General features: G+C 39.4%; 1 protein-coding gene across 1 annotated transcript in view; it reads left to right on the top strand.

The window, feature by feature from the left end:
• Positions 1-2,563: 2,563 nt before the first annotated feature.
• LOC126484407 (polynucleotide 5'-hydroxyl-kinase NOL9) overlaps positions 2,564-12,698 on the top strand; it is a 72,056-nt gene continuing 61,921 nt past the window's right edge. Inside the window, exons 1-2 of the mRNA XM_050107908.1 lie at positions 2,564-2,899; positions 2,981-4,629. Of these exons, the coding sequence (XP_049963865.1) occupies positions 2,823-2,899; positions 2,981-4,629 (1,726 nt within the window). The 5' untranslated portion in view covers positions 2,564-2,822. The remainder of the gene's footprint in view (positions 2,900-2,980; positions 4,630-12,698) is intronic.

Genomic DNA, 12,698 nt, shown 5'->3' with positions numbered 1-12,698 from the left:
TTTTTCCTGTTTCACATTTTACTATGTTCCATATAGTTTTTATCTTGTTGTTAGAGGTATTGATGTCCTGATTACTTTGTTTAGATTTTTACAATATAATTTGTAAGGTGATTTAGCTCTGTAGCCGTCGTTTTCCCTTCATATTCAGTACACTCTTCTCTTTGTTTTGCAAGATACTTTTATTCCATTTGTAATCCAAGGTTTTGATACATTTACTCTATTTGCTTTGATTACTTTCTTAGGGCAGCAATGTGACGTATGACCGTATTAGAGAAACGGTTATATTTTTCATCTATCCTGGGGGAATTGTATACATCTTTCCAGTCTGTATTTCTCAAACAGTTTTTTAAACCTTGAGTTCCTGTTTGATTTATTATTCATATAGTTTCCCAACTCCCGTTTTTTAGTTGAATCAGACCCCACTATATTAAATGTAAGCAACTGGGCATCATGATCTGAAAAGCCATTAAATATTGAATTTATACTATGATTTAGCAGTGTGGTAGTATCTATGAAAATGTTATCAATAGCAGTGCTGCTGGTACCCATAACCCTGGCTGGAAACTGAACTAAGGGAATGAGATTATAAGAAATGGTAAGAGACTTTAGTATGGATCTCGAGTGACTATCCTCCAGAAAATTTAAATTAAAATTTACACTTAGTATGAGTCCATTATTTTTAGAAGTTTAGAAATTTAATACTGCATCAAGCTGTTTAGTGAATAGTTAGAAAATACCAGATGGAACCCTATATTGTGACTATAATTATTTTTCTGTTGTGTGCTTCTACTTGTGTGGCACATGCTTCAGAATACTTATCACTACATTATTTAAGAATGTCAATGTTTTTATAATTGTGACCCTTTCTAATGTAAACGGCAACTCCACCTTTCTCCATTTCTTTTCTACAATTCTTTGAAGCTAAGGTATATCCTTCCATATTAAGTATTTCAATTTCACTTCCTAAATGATGTTCAGAAATACAAATAATATCAACAGGATTTGTAGACTGTAGCTCATCTAAACATATCTGAAATTCATTAATTTTGTTTTTAAACATTTTGATGTAATAAATAGACTGTTATTTTTTTGTCTTCACAAGTATTATGCTCAATATTTTCAGATACATCTTGTTTCAATATTGAGCGTGTAACTTAAAAAAGAACTACTTAGATTTGTTGCAGTGTCCCCCCTTAAAGAATTTGCTATCAACCGAGCCAGTATATCCTTCCCTATTCTATCGAGATGTAGACCGTGAGAAGTAAAGCCCCACCTATCAATAGTGTCAACAAGAAACAAACCAATCCCTGACCCAGCACCAGCCCGAAGCAGTCGATCCAACTCCATATTGACCCTACTCACAGAGCTGTTCAACTGGGGCTTGAAAACAGGCACAAACTCAACATTAGTGTGGTTCATTGCTGATGCTATTTGTACCAGGTCACTCTCAATATTGTAGCCCTGGTCTCTTTCGATACTGTACCCTGCTCCACCCACTATTACAACATGATCCTCCTTGGTGAAACCTGTACACAAAGATCCTATGCCCTCTATCACTTAGCTGAGATATGCACTTGGCTTTAAAACGTTTGTGACCTGGTAGCTGCCACCTAATTTTCCCTGCAGAAGTTGGCCCACAACTCTTCCATGACTGATACCTACTTCTTACTTCCTGCTTTTTCTGAAGCAACAGACTTCCTAACTGAATTCTGCTGTGCATCAGGTACATCTACATTTACATGAGGCTCTTCGTTACTTAACTGTGGCAGCAGGGCAAATATATTTTTGTGCCAACAACGAAACTGTTAGATACCGTCCTCTCTCTGTGGCCCCTGTTCCCTGCTACCACTTCCCACTTCTCTTCACCCTTCTCCCGCCTTAACCTTATTAGTTCTTCCCTAGCTTTATCTAATTCAGCCTGAAGGGCTCTAATCTTCCCATCCTGTTCTGCTATTTTCATATATACACTCTACAGTACCTAGGGAGAGTGTCATTTTGTTCCCCAACTTCCATGCCATCAAATTCCAGTGAAACGATGTGTCACAAGAGCTATTTAGCATCCCGGAACTAAGTTAGCTGCTCCATACTCTAAGTGACAATACCTCTGGAATACATTGCGTCACATAAAATGATGCTGTGTTATTATTTTGCAATAAGGAATAGCTGAAGGCCGTAATGAGAATCTTATCTCAGTGTTTTAAATCTTTTACCTTTTGTAAATATCTATTTACTTAGTTAAAGACAACGCCCATTTTTTGCCATGGTGCTAACTACTGAAGCGCGCAAACAAACTATTCAACATCTGCGTTGTTGAGTTGAACGAAACAGAATGTTGGAAGATCCACGTTGCGGGAATTGCTAATGCCCTTGGACCTTGGTGAAGAGAGGCACATGTATGTGGTAAGCAAAGAGACAGGGACCAGATGATACGAGAAAGAGCCAGTAGGATGCTGCCACAGATCAGTTGACTGGTTGTGCACCGGTGCAAGTTTTCACTGCCGTCATGTAATGATAGCTTTCCCTTTGACTTCTCTGCTCAAAGACGTTATCGGCAAGACGAAAAACTATTTGTTTACGTTGTACGAGCGGAACACGTGTAGGTTTGTGTACAAACGGAAAAAAACATGTTCGATTATGTGTAATACTATAGTGACAGTTTTAGGAGAAGGGGAAAAGGAGAAGTATGATCTTAAATATTCTTTATTTTGTACCCTCGACACGTAACTGCACTGTATCTTCGCGAGAAAATACTATTTACTGATTTATGTATTATTTGCCCTGTGCGCTAAGATTTGTGTTAAGTAATTTAGCAGCCTATAAACATGGAAAGATTCAGAGCTGCGCATGTTACAGCGTCGAAGGAGCTAAAGAAACGAAAAGGATTTAGAAATAAAGTAAAGTAAGTATACGTTAGTTTACAGTATTGTCCTTACAGCACTCGTGAAATGAATATGTCGCTAATTTATGTTGTTTTCGACAGAAACTTGTTGTCAGCGAGGGCAGGTAATAATGAATTAACGACACGGGGTAAACTCGAGGCTTCCGGAATGGGTGTGCAACCAGTGGATTTAAGTTCCTGGAGATTGGACCCCAAGAGAATGAAGAAGAACAAGAGTGTGGAGGTTCAGTTTATAACGGATGTCACGTCAAAAATTTTGGAGGCAGCCGATACAGTTACACCACAAAAAGGCACGTCTCATAGGGGTGATACCATTACTTCAGGAAATGTAAGTGAACCAGAAATTGTCACAGAGATAAAAACTGACTTATTGAACAAGAGTTGTGATCCTGTAGGAAAGAGTGTAAGTGAGAGGAGAGACGTTGAAATACAAGCTACTGCTGCTACTTTATTACTACCGGTCAGTGACATGACTGGGACCAGTCAGGATGAAAGTGAAAAACAAGGAGCAGACAGTGGTTCAAAAACATCCGGGAAAAAATTGCGAAACAGGAAAGAGAAGAAAAGAAAGTCGAAAATTACCGAATTTAGTGCCAGTGAACATATAGCCCTAGCTCCTGTCATCTCATCCCAATTTGAGAAAAGTAATGAGAATGACAGTTACCCCAATGTTTTTGCTGCAAGTCACAATGCTTTTGTGTCTGATTCAGTAGAGCTTATCAGTCTACAAGTGCATAATGTGGATACTGAAGAGTATGTGCCATCATGTGGTACAGGTGTGTGTGATATTGCACCGTTAATAGTGAAATGTGAAGGTCAGAATTCAATGGAAGACATTATAGCCGCAAGGCTAGAAAGTGTTTGCAGAACTGGCAAAGGGGGCAGAGACGATGTTGCCAAAATGACACAAAATATGAAGAAAATTCTTTGTTCCCATGAAGAAGTATGTAATGACTCACGTGTGTACACATGTGCTGAAGGTGGTGGTGTGGCTAGTACTCCAGATGACACAAATTGTAGTTTAAATGTGCCACAAACATTTGTAAGGGAAAAATTTCAATCTTTATCCATTGAAGATACCAATGATTGTGATGTTTCTGTTTTTAGGGATATCTTTCATACACGCAGCCAAACCCAATCTATGATATGTACAGCCAGTGATGTTGACACCTGTGGCACACAAATTGATATTCGTTTTGTGGAAAATGATAGGTTCCTATTGATAATGAAAAGTGGGGCTTCAGTTTATGTCAGAGGAAAGCTTAAGGTTTCTGTAATTGTTGGCTGTGCAGAAATTTTGGGATATAAACTGAAGCCAGGTAATGAACATGAGAAATATACAATCTTTTCACCTCGTGGTGTAAGTCTTTTGTGCATGACCTCATGTGCATCAAGTAATACATTTGCAAGTGATGACCACCTTTTGACAGTTTGTTCACATAATCAGTTACCTGATAACCTCATTGACTCATTAGAAGAGTCAGACAGTGTACTTTTATTAGAAAAGGCAGAGAGCAGTGTTGTTGATTATCTGAGTTTACATCTGCCAAATAAATTATTTCCTAATATTTTATCAGTTGCAAAAACAAAGAAGAAGTATTCATTTGCAGAGAAAAAATTGGACTGTGAGTTATTGCTTGAAAACTCTGAAGAAAACGTGAAACTGTTTTGCAAAAGAGATGACTGGGACAGTTTATCAGATGTGATATTATCCCAAAATTCCTCAAAAGGTATGTACATACATGATTGATTACTTCTTATGCCACATTGTGTAAAAAAAGCTGCAAATGTTGGTTTGAACTGGAATTAACTGATACGGTATGTTTTTGCCAGTTTTCTGGTGAAATCATAAGAGAAGTATTACTGTAATTGAAGCTAAAATCATGTCCTCATATAAGGTTGTAAGCATGCAGTGGAAGAGCAGCAAACAGTTTTTGTAGGAATGAGCTGATGTAATTGTGTCAAATCCTGATGTGGCTATAGCCACAGAATGTGCAATGTATTTGCAAAATCTGTGGTCATAACCTCAAAAGTTCATGAGATATTCATCATAACATTAAAAAATAATTTTTGGGTCATCATGGATAACCCTTTTCTCAGTACAGCACGTTTTTGGGCTTCAGAAACTCAACATCACACTATTAACTTTCTGTCTATCCTAGACTCTCAGCTACACTAATGATCACTCAGCCAACAAAACATTCACTAAAGAAAGAAAAAAAATGCTATTTCAGTGTTTAAGGAGTTGGGCATTCTGACTACTGCTTCAGAGTGTGTGTATTCCCTCATAATGTTTGTTGTAAATAATCTACTGCAGTTCAGCAAGAACAATGATTGTACTTAATTGCAAAGCCACAGTACTCAGTGCAAAGGTTGTCTGTAGCACTAAAAGAAGTATACAATGCAGCAACTAAAAAGTTTCTCCATGACAACTCCTATTCTGTAGAATTATTTCTATTATTGTAATATGTAATAGGTGGTGGGTAGAAATTACTATCCCACATCTGTATATTTAATAATAATAATGAACAAAACAAAAGAACTAATGAATGTTCAGCATGTACCCATATTTACAGCCGGCTGGGGTGGCCATGCGGTTCTAGGCGCTACAGTCTGGAACCGAGCGACCGCTACAGTCGGAGGTTCGAATCCTGCCTCGGGCATGGATGTTTGTGACGTCCTTAGGTTGGTTAGGTTTAATTAGTTCTAAGTTCTAGGCGACTGATGACCTCAGAAGTTAAGTCGCATAGTGCTCAGAGCCATTTGAATCATATTTACAAACTAATCTATGATGTGAATGTAAAATGACTCATTCCACATCATTAAGATTTATTCGTGCAAATGATCAATGGAACATACAGCTAACTAAGTAACTAACTGGTTTTACTAACTCACTACCAAGCTATTACCTTGCAACCTGGGTACAGTATTGGGATGCCCTGGTAAGAAGATAAAAAACGAGAGGAGTGAGGGTAACCTGTCACCTTACAGGCACTGAATCACCAATAGGAGCATAAGCCAGATTAAAACAGTCCAACAATATCTTCTTTGGAGCTAACAGAATAATTAAATACAATACGTGTACATATTCATGGAAGGCTACATTGTCCTGCTACTACAGGTCAGCTGAGGGGGCAAATTGTGTTGGGTGGATTGGGTGAGGGGAAGAAGAGAGGAATGGAAGAAAGGGAGTATGGCGGCTGAGAGGAACAGGCAGCAAGGGAACGTGATTGGAATGTAACACTGTTGAACCTGTCCTCGTGCAGGCAAGGTAGTTGCACCTCACATACAGTAAAGTGGTTGAGGAGGGGTGGTAAACAGGAAGAGGGAGAGCAGAAAGAGCATATAGTGGGTGTAGATTGATTGAATGAAGAGCAAGCCACAAGGAAATGGAGGGGTGGAGTTGAGTATGAGTAAGTAATTAACAAAGTTTTAGTCATTAGGAATTTTTGGTCTAAGGATGTGTTGGAAGGTTACTTCTCATCTATGCAGTTCGCAAAAGCTGGTATTGGGGCCCAGACTATAGCTAAGAGTGAAACTGATGTCTCAGTGGCGAAGTAGGTCAGTGAGCTCAGTCTACTTAATCTCGGTGACTGCTTTGCAACTCATACTACTTACACCCATTACTAGCTAATGAGAATTATTCTTACAACACATCCTTTGATTCTACGGTCCTCCTGCTTCAGTCTCTACTAGTCACACTCCTGCCTACAGTTTTGATCAGGGCCACTGCCAGTTACAGCAGTATTTCTCTACTGCCTACAGTTTTGATCAGGGCCACTGCCAGTTACAGCAGTATTTCTCTACTGCCCAAATGTTAGCAATGTGACAATTTCATGTACCAGTGAAATGATACTTTAATGTAACCAGTGAGAGGTGAAATAAGAGGCAGCACAAGTCTGGCACTGAAATTGATAGTGTTCTCTTCTTTGCTGTTGTCCCAAGTCCCCCCCCCCCCCCCCCCCATCCAATATGTCATGAATCACGGGGTTGTGATTAGGTTGGGACTTAATAGCACATCCCAAATAGCTGTGAGTGAAATGACCAGCAGTTAAATTTACAATCTTGGTTGTCACATATATTTGAATGTTTGATCCAAATGTTGGTTGGCTGATTTCTGGGAGGGGACCAAACAGCGAGGTCATTGGTCCCATCAGATTAGGGAAGTACATTGGCCATGCCCTTTCAAAGGAACCATCTCGTCATTTGCCTGAAATGATTTAGGGAAATCATGGAAAACCTGAATCAGGATGGCCAGACATGGGTTTCAACTGTTGCCCTCCTGAATGCGAGTCCAGTGCGCTAAGCATTGATTGGTGTTCTGAATCTTTTACAAGGTTGTGGTATAGAGGCATAGAAGAATGTGACAATATTCCTTAGTATCTTGCTTCGAAACATTTTGTCATTTACTCTCTCGTTGGCTGCATACCATCAGCAGCTGTCACACCCCCTTTCAATTCCTATCATACCTCAAGGTCAGTACTGACAGCATTGCTACAGGGAACATGAAGTCTGCCACTGGCCCTGATATTGACCTTTACCCCACAACCACATTCACCTGTGTCCCCATACTCCCGCTAAATTTTGTTAATATATGTTTTTATATTTTGTTAATCCATGTTTTTATATTTATTTATTGGCTCCGTAGACAAAATGCGTTGTGTGTATCAGGTACTGTACTGTTCATTCCACAGTTTCTGCCACACTACCCCCCTCCCACTACCCTCGCTCCCCAATTGAATCCTTCACTTCATAGCATGTCACGTAAAACTTCCCATGCCTGTGCCAAGGTGAGCTCACTGGTACCACATTTCTGTTCTATTCCTTTCTTCCCTCCACCCTTGTCTCCTTCCTTGTGCCTCTCCACATACATACTGTTTCTTTTTAATGTGCATCTGTTCCGTGTTGGCTCAGGGTAGGCATGGTTAGTTTAATGGGCTTGCTAGATGCGGGGACAGAGTGTGTGTATTCCAGGTGTCTGCGTGTAATGTTACTCATGTGAAAGAGAGTGGAAGTTTTCTAATTCTTTGCAAATCCTGTCACTGAGGCAGGACTTGGATGTCAGCTTGGTATTCACATAGTGGGATATGAGAAGCTCCCTAAAAATCACATTCAGGCTGATTGGCACACTGATCCTCATCGTTAATCCACTGACCGGATTTTATCCAGGGCCAACACACCTCCCCGTCCTGGAAGCAGCAGTTTAACGTGCACTGCTATCTGTGCAATCTGTGTAAGTGCCTCTTCATCTACACACGTTCTCTGCAAACCACTGTGTAGTGCATGGCAGAGGTTTTCTTCTCATTCCTACCACATATGGACTGCGTGAAAAATGACCACGTAATTGCATCTCTGTGTACAAAGGTAGTCCAATTTTGTCTTAGCGGTCCCTGCGAGAGTGTTACATACAAGTATTTAGTGTAGTCCTAGTTTCTTCATTTACTGTTGGTTCTTGAAGTTTTTGTAATATGGCTTTCACAGACTAGGTGGTGTCTATCTTGAAGTGTTTACAAATTCAGGATTTTGAGCATTTCAGGGACACTTTCCTATGGGCCAGTCATTGACATTCATGACACCTTGTTTGTAATGTTCAGTATCCTCTGTTAGTCCTATTTGGTACAGGTGTCACAAACATAAGCAATATTCTAGCACAAGCAATCTCACTTATATGCTGACTGCATTTCCCCATTATCCTGCCAATGAACTGAAGTCTACCACTTGCTTTGCCTAAGATTGAGCCTATATTATTTCAAATCCCCCCACAGATTTTTGCACCCAGCAATTTTATGAGTTGACATTCCAATTGTGGCTAATTGATAATATAGTCCTAGATACTTTGTTTTGTTAATTGCCAATCTTAAACCACTTTGAAATCTTATCTATATATAACTGGATATTTGTGCAGTTTTTTCCAGATACTGTCTGCCAGGTGTTAATATACAAGGGTCTCAACACACTTCATTAGGGCATGCCTCAAGCACATTAACAGTGACTCTATATCCAAGATAACATGCTAATCCTCCATACCAAGAAACCCTTCGTCCAGTTTTGTTTGATATTCCACGTGATTGTAGACCTGTTTGTATAGGGAAACACTCAACATGCTGGCTTGCAAGTTGGGGCGACCAGGCAGCTGCATATCAGATCTGTGTGGCACATTAATGACCGTGACTGGTGCACCAGACACCCAGAGAGTGGCTTTCAGGCAGTTCCCCATGCTTTCTTTTTAGCCAAATGATGGGCTTCTTCCCAATTCCCTTCTCAGAAAGTACGATACATAAATAGTTAAAAAAATGATCACACACGGAACCACGTTTACACAGTTCACAGACAGGTGGCGCACAAGTCTTCCCTCCCATGACTGTGATGATGGGAAGCATGCCTGGCCACAAAATAAAATAATGTTGCCAAATCTTGAATGCAGCAGACGCCGTTCTACACGAGATTAATGCTAACAGGAAGAAGACCCTGTGTGGTTGTACCTTTGTTAATAAGTGTTTTTGTGGCACTGAATCAAATGCTTTTCAGAAATAAATAAAAGTATTACATTTTCCTAATTGTCTTTAACAATTGCTTTCAGAATATCACGTGAGAGAACTGCAAGTTAGGTTTTGCATGATTTTTTTTTTTTTTTTCTCTTTAAATCTTTCTGGTTGGTGTGGAGGAAGTACTTCTTTTAAGATATTCCGTTATTTTTGAGCTCGGAATGTGTTCTAGGATTCTGCAACAGAGGGATGTCAGTGAAATTGGACAGTAGGTTTGTGGATCACGTCTGCTACTCATCTTGTAGATGGGCATGACTTATGCTTTCTTCCAATCACAGGAAACAAATTTTTGTTTGATGAATACAGTATGTTATGACTAAAAGATGGGTGAACTTTGTTGCAGTTTCGGCATTGAATTTGGCCTTTCTTCGTGTTAGTGATTTCATCTGTTTCTCGGTATTACCGACACTGATATCTATGACACGTTTTTGCAGTGGTGTGAGTATTAAGCTGGGACAGTAGCCATGTATCTTCCTTTGCAAAAATATACACACACAATCAGAATTTCTGAGAATTTGATGAGAGGTCTTTCAATAAGATTGTGATATAATAGTTGTTGAAGGCTTCACAAATTGCCCTTTTCACAGTAGAATATGTCTGTCTAGAGCCTAATACTTTGCTTTACAGTCATTCAGTTGTTACTGTTTCCTTAAAGGTTCCTTTACTGTGATCATGTACCATGGAGGATCCCACCCGCCATGAACTGTTGTACGTTATCTATGCTGTATGTGTCAGCTATTCTTCTAAACTTGTGCCACAGTTCCTTTATATGCTCCTGCCCACAGATATATGTTTTGAGTTTGTCTATAAGATGACATGACTGGATCTTTATCTAGCTTACTGAACATGTAAATCATCTCGCTAGTTTTAGCTGGTCTTTAGAGTTTGACAATCATTGTTACCTCACTTGCTTCATGATCACTGATAACAGAGGCAGTGTGGATGTCCTCAAAGAACTCAGGTCTGTTTGTTGACATTAGATGTAATATATTTCTATCATGAGCGCTCTTCCAAATTATTGGATGTAAGTAGTTTTCTAAGAAAGCATTGGGTATTGTTTTGCAGGGTGTCTTGTCAAAACCATCACTTACAAACTTGTAATTATTCCAATCAGGTGTCAGATGATTAGTCTCCTCCAGCGAAGGCAGTATGTTGGCTGATATATGTACTCACAACCTGGGGTTTTCTTGTACTGGTGCGACAAATTGATCTGTGGCATTGTGTAGACGTGTGTTAGGTTGGAAGGTGAGTCTGGCGGTCGATAGAAGGAACCATTTATAAGTCTATGCCCACCCTTGTTACCAAGTCTTGCTCCAACAATCTTACATGCAGGTTCAATTTCTTGTTTGCTGAATTTGAGTTTCATGTCTGTTGTAAAAACTGCACTACCTTGATTTCGAACTAGCCTATTCTTTACACTTAAATTTACTTCAAATAGTTTCCTGCTGTCAATTAAGCCAGATTTCTATACCTAGCATTATATGAGTTCCACTGCTTTCAGGAGCACTTCATAATCCGGAATTTGTTGCAAATGCTTCAGAAATTGCTCACTAAGATTAATAGTCCCATCTGTGACAGACTTCTTTTTGTCTGACACTGATACTTCAGAGTTTAGTGCTGCTATCATTATCTCTACTGGCCTATCTCTCTAATCTTAAAAAAGAAACAAAATAAATCTTCTGTGCATCCTACACACAGTCAGTTCCTAGTTAGCAGTCACTAACGTAGTGCATACCCTGGTCTATTTAAGAGGGATGTACAGTTCTCAGATCTGTGACCTGTGACAGAAATCAAGAAAGTCACAGATACATCTTATCACAGAACCTTTCAAGTCTCTGGTTCAAGCATTCCACATGTTTCGGTGTCAGTCCACCACTCAACCTCTCATTATTTGTGTACCTTTCAATGCAATGTGGTCATTGGTCAATACTACAGATCACTCTTGTCACCACAGCCTTCATTCCAAAAACAAAGAAAACTTCACTGGTAAGAGGACAGCTTGAGGCAACCTTTCATGGCTCAACATAACTACTAATAACCTGTGAAGAATATCAAATGGTTTTAATTTTGGGGTTAAAAATGCATTGCCTATTTCCTCATCTATCACTGGCAACATAAAACTACCCTTCTATTGGCTGTGCACAACAGACAATTTGCCAACCTACGGGCAATACAGGATATATGTCTTGGGTGGCACTGCTTCTGTTCTAGGCCTTGTCCCCTCTTTAAGAGTGCACTGTTCCATACTGAATTCATTTGATTTTTGAACTTGCTACTATTTATGACAAATAAATAAAGAAATCTCCGCATGTAATATCGAATATTCATTAGAAATTACAATAAATAAATAAATATTTGGTTGGGTTGAGCATGACATTCATCATGCCTAGATAGCTTGCCCCAGATTTCATTTAATGTTTTTGTGCTTATCTCCAGTGAAAAGCTTAAGACTCAGAATCATTGCTAGAATTCCACTGCAGTTATTCACAGAAAATATTCATACAACTTGCATCATATTTTTTGTGAAAATTAATGTTCCACATTTGGTCTGATTTATTTGTAGTTCTTTCAGTTTTTATTAAAGAATGCTAATTGTGATGATGCCTGCATATACTTCTGCATCTACATAGATACTTCACAAGCCACAGTACGGTGTATGGCGGATGGTACCCTGTACCACTACTAGTTATTTCCTTTCCTGTTCCACTCACAGATAGAGTGAGCAAAAAACGACTGTCTATATGCCTCCGTATGAGCCCTAATTACTCAAATCTTATCTTTGTGGTCCTGACATGCAGGTTAAGTTGGCAGCAGCAGAATCTTTTCGGCACCCAGCTTCAAATGCCGGTTCTCTAAATTTTCTTGAAAGAATGTCGCCTTCCCTCCAGGGATTCCCGTTTGAGTTCCTGAAGCATCTCTGTAACACTTGTGTGTTGTTCAAGCCCACTGGTAACAAATCTGGCAGCCCACCTCTGAAATACTTCAACGTCCTCCTCCAATTTGACCAGGTACAGATCCCAAGCACTCAAGAATAGGTCACACCTGTGTCCTGTATATGGTCTCCTTTATAGATGAACCATGCTTTCCTAAAATTCACACAATAAACTGAAGTTGACCATTGGTCTTCCCTACCACAGTCCTCACATGCTCATTTCATTTCATATTGCTTTGCAGCATTACAGCCATATATCTAAATGACTTGACTGTGTCAAGTAGTAAACTACTAATGCCATGTCTTTAACTTTACAGGTTTG

Source organism: Schistocerca serialis, chromosome 6 (assembly GCF_023864345.2).
Source record: "Schistocerca serialis cubense isolate TAMUIC-IGC-003099 chromosome 6, iqSchSeri2.2, whole genome shotgun sequence".
NCBI lineage: Eukaryota > Metazoa > Arthropoda > Insecta > Orthoptera > Acrididae > Schistocerca > Schistocerca serialis.
This window is presented reverse-complemented; position numbering and strand designations above follow the sequence as displayed.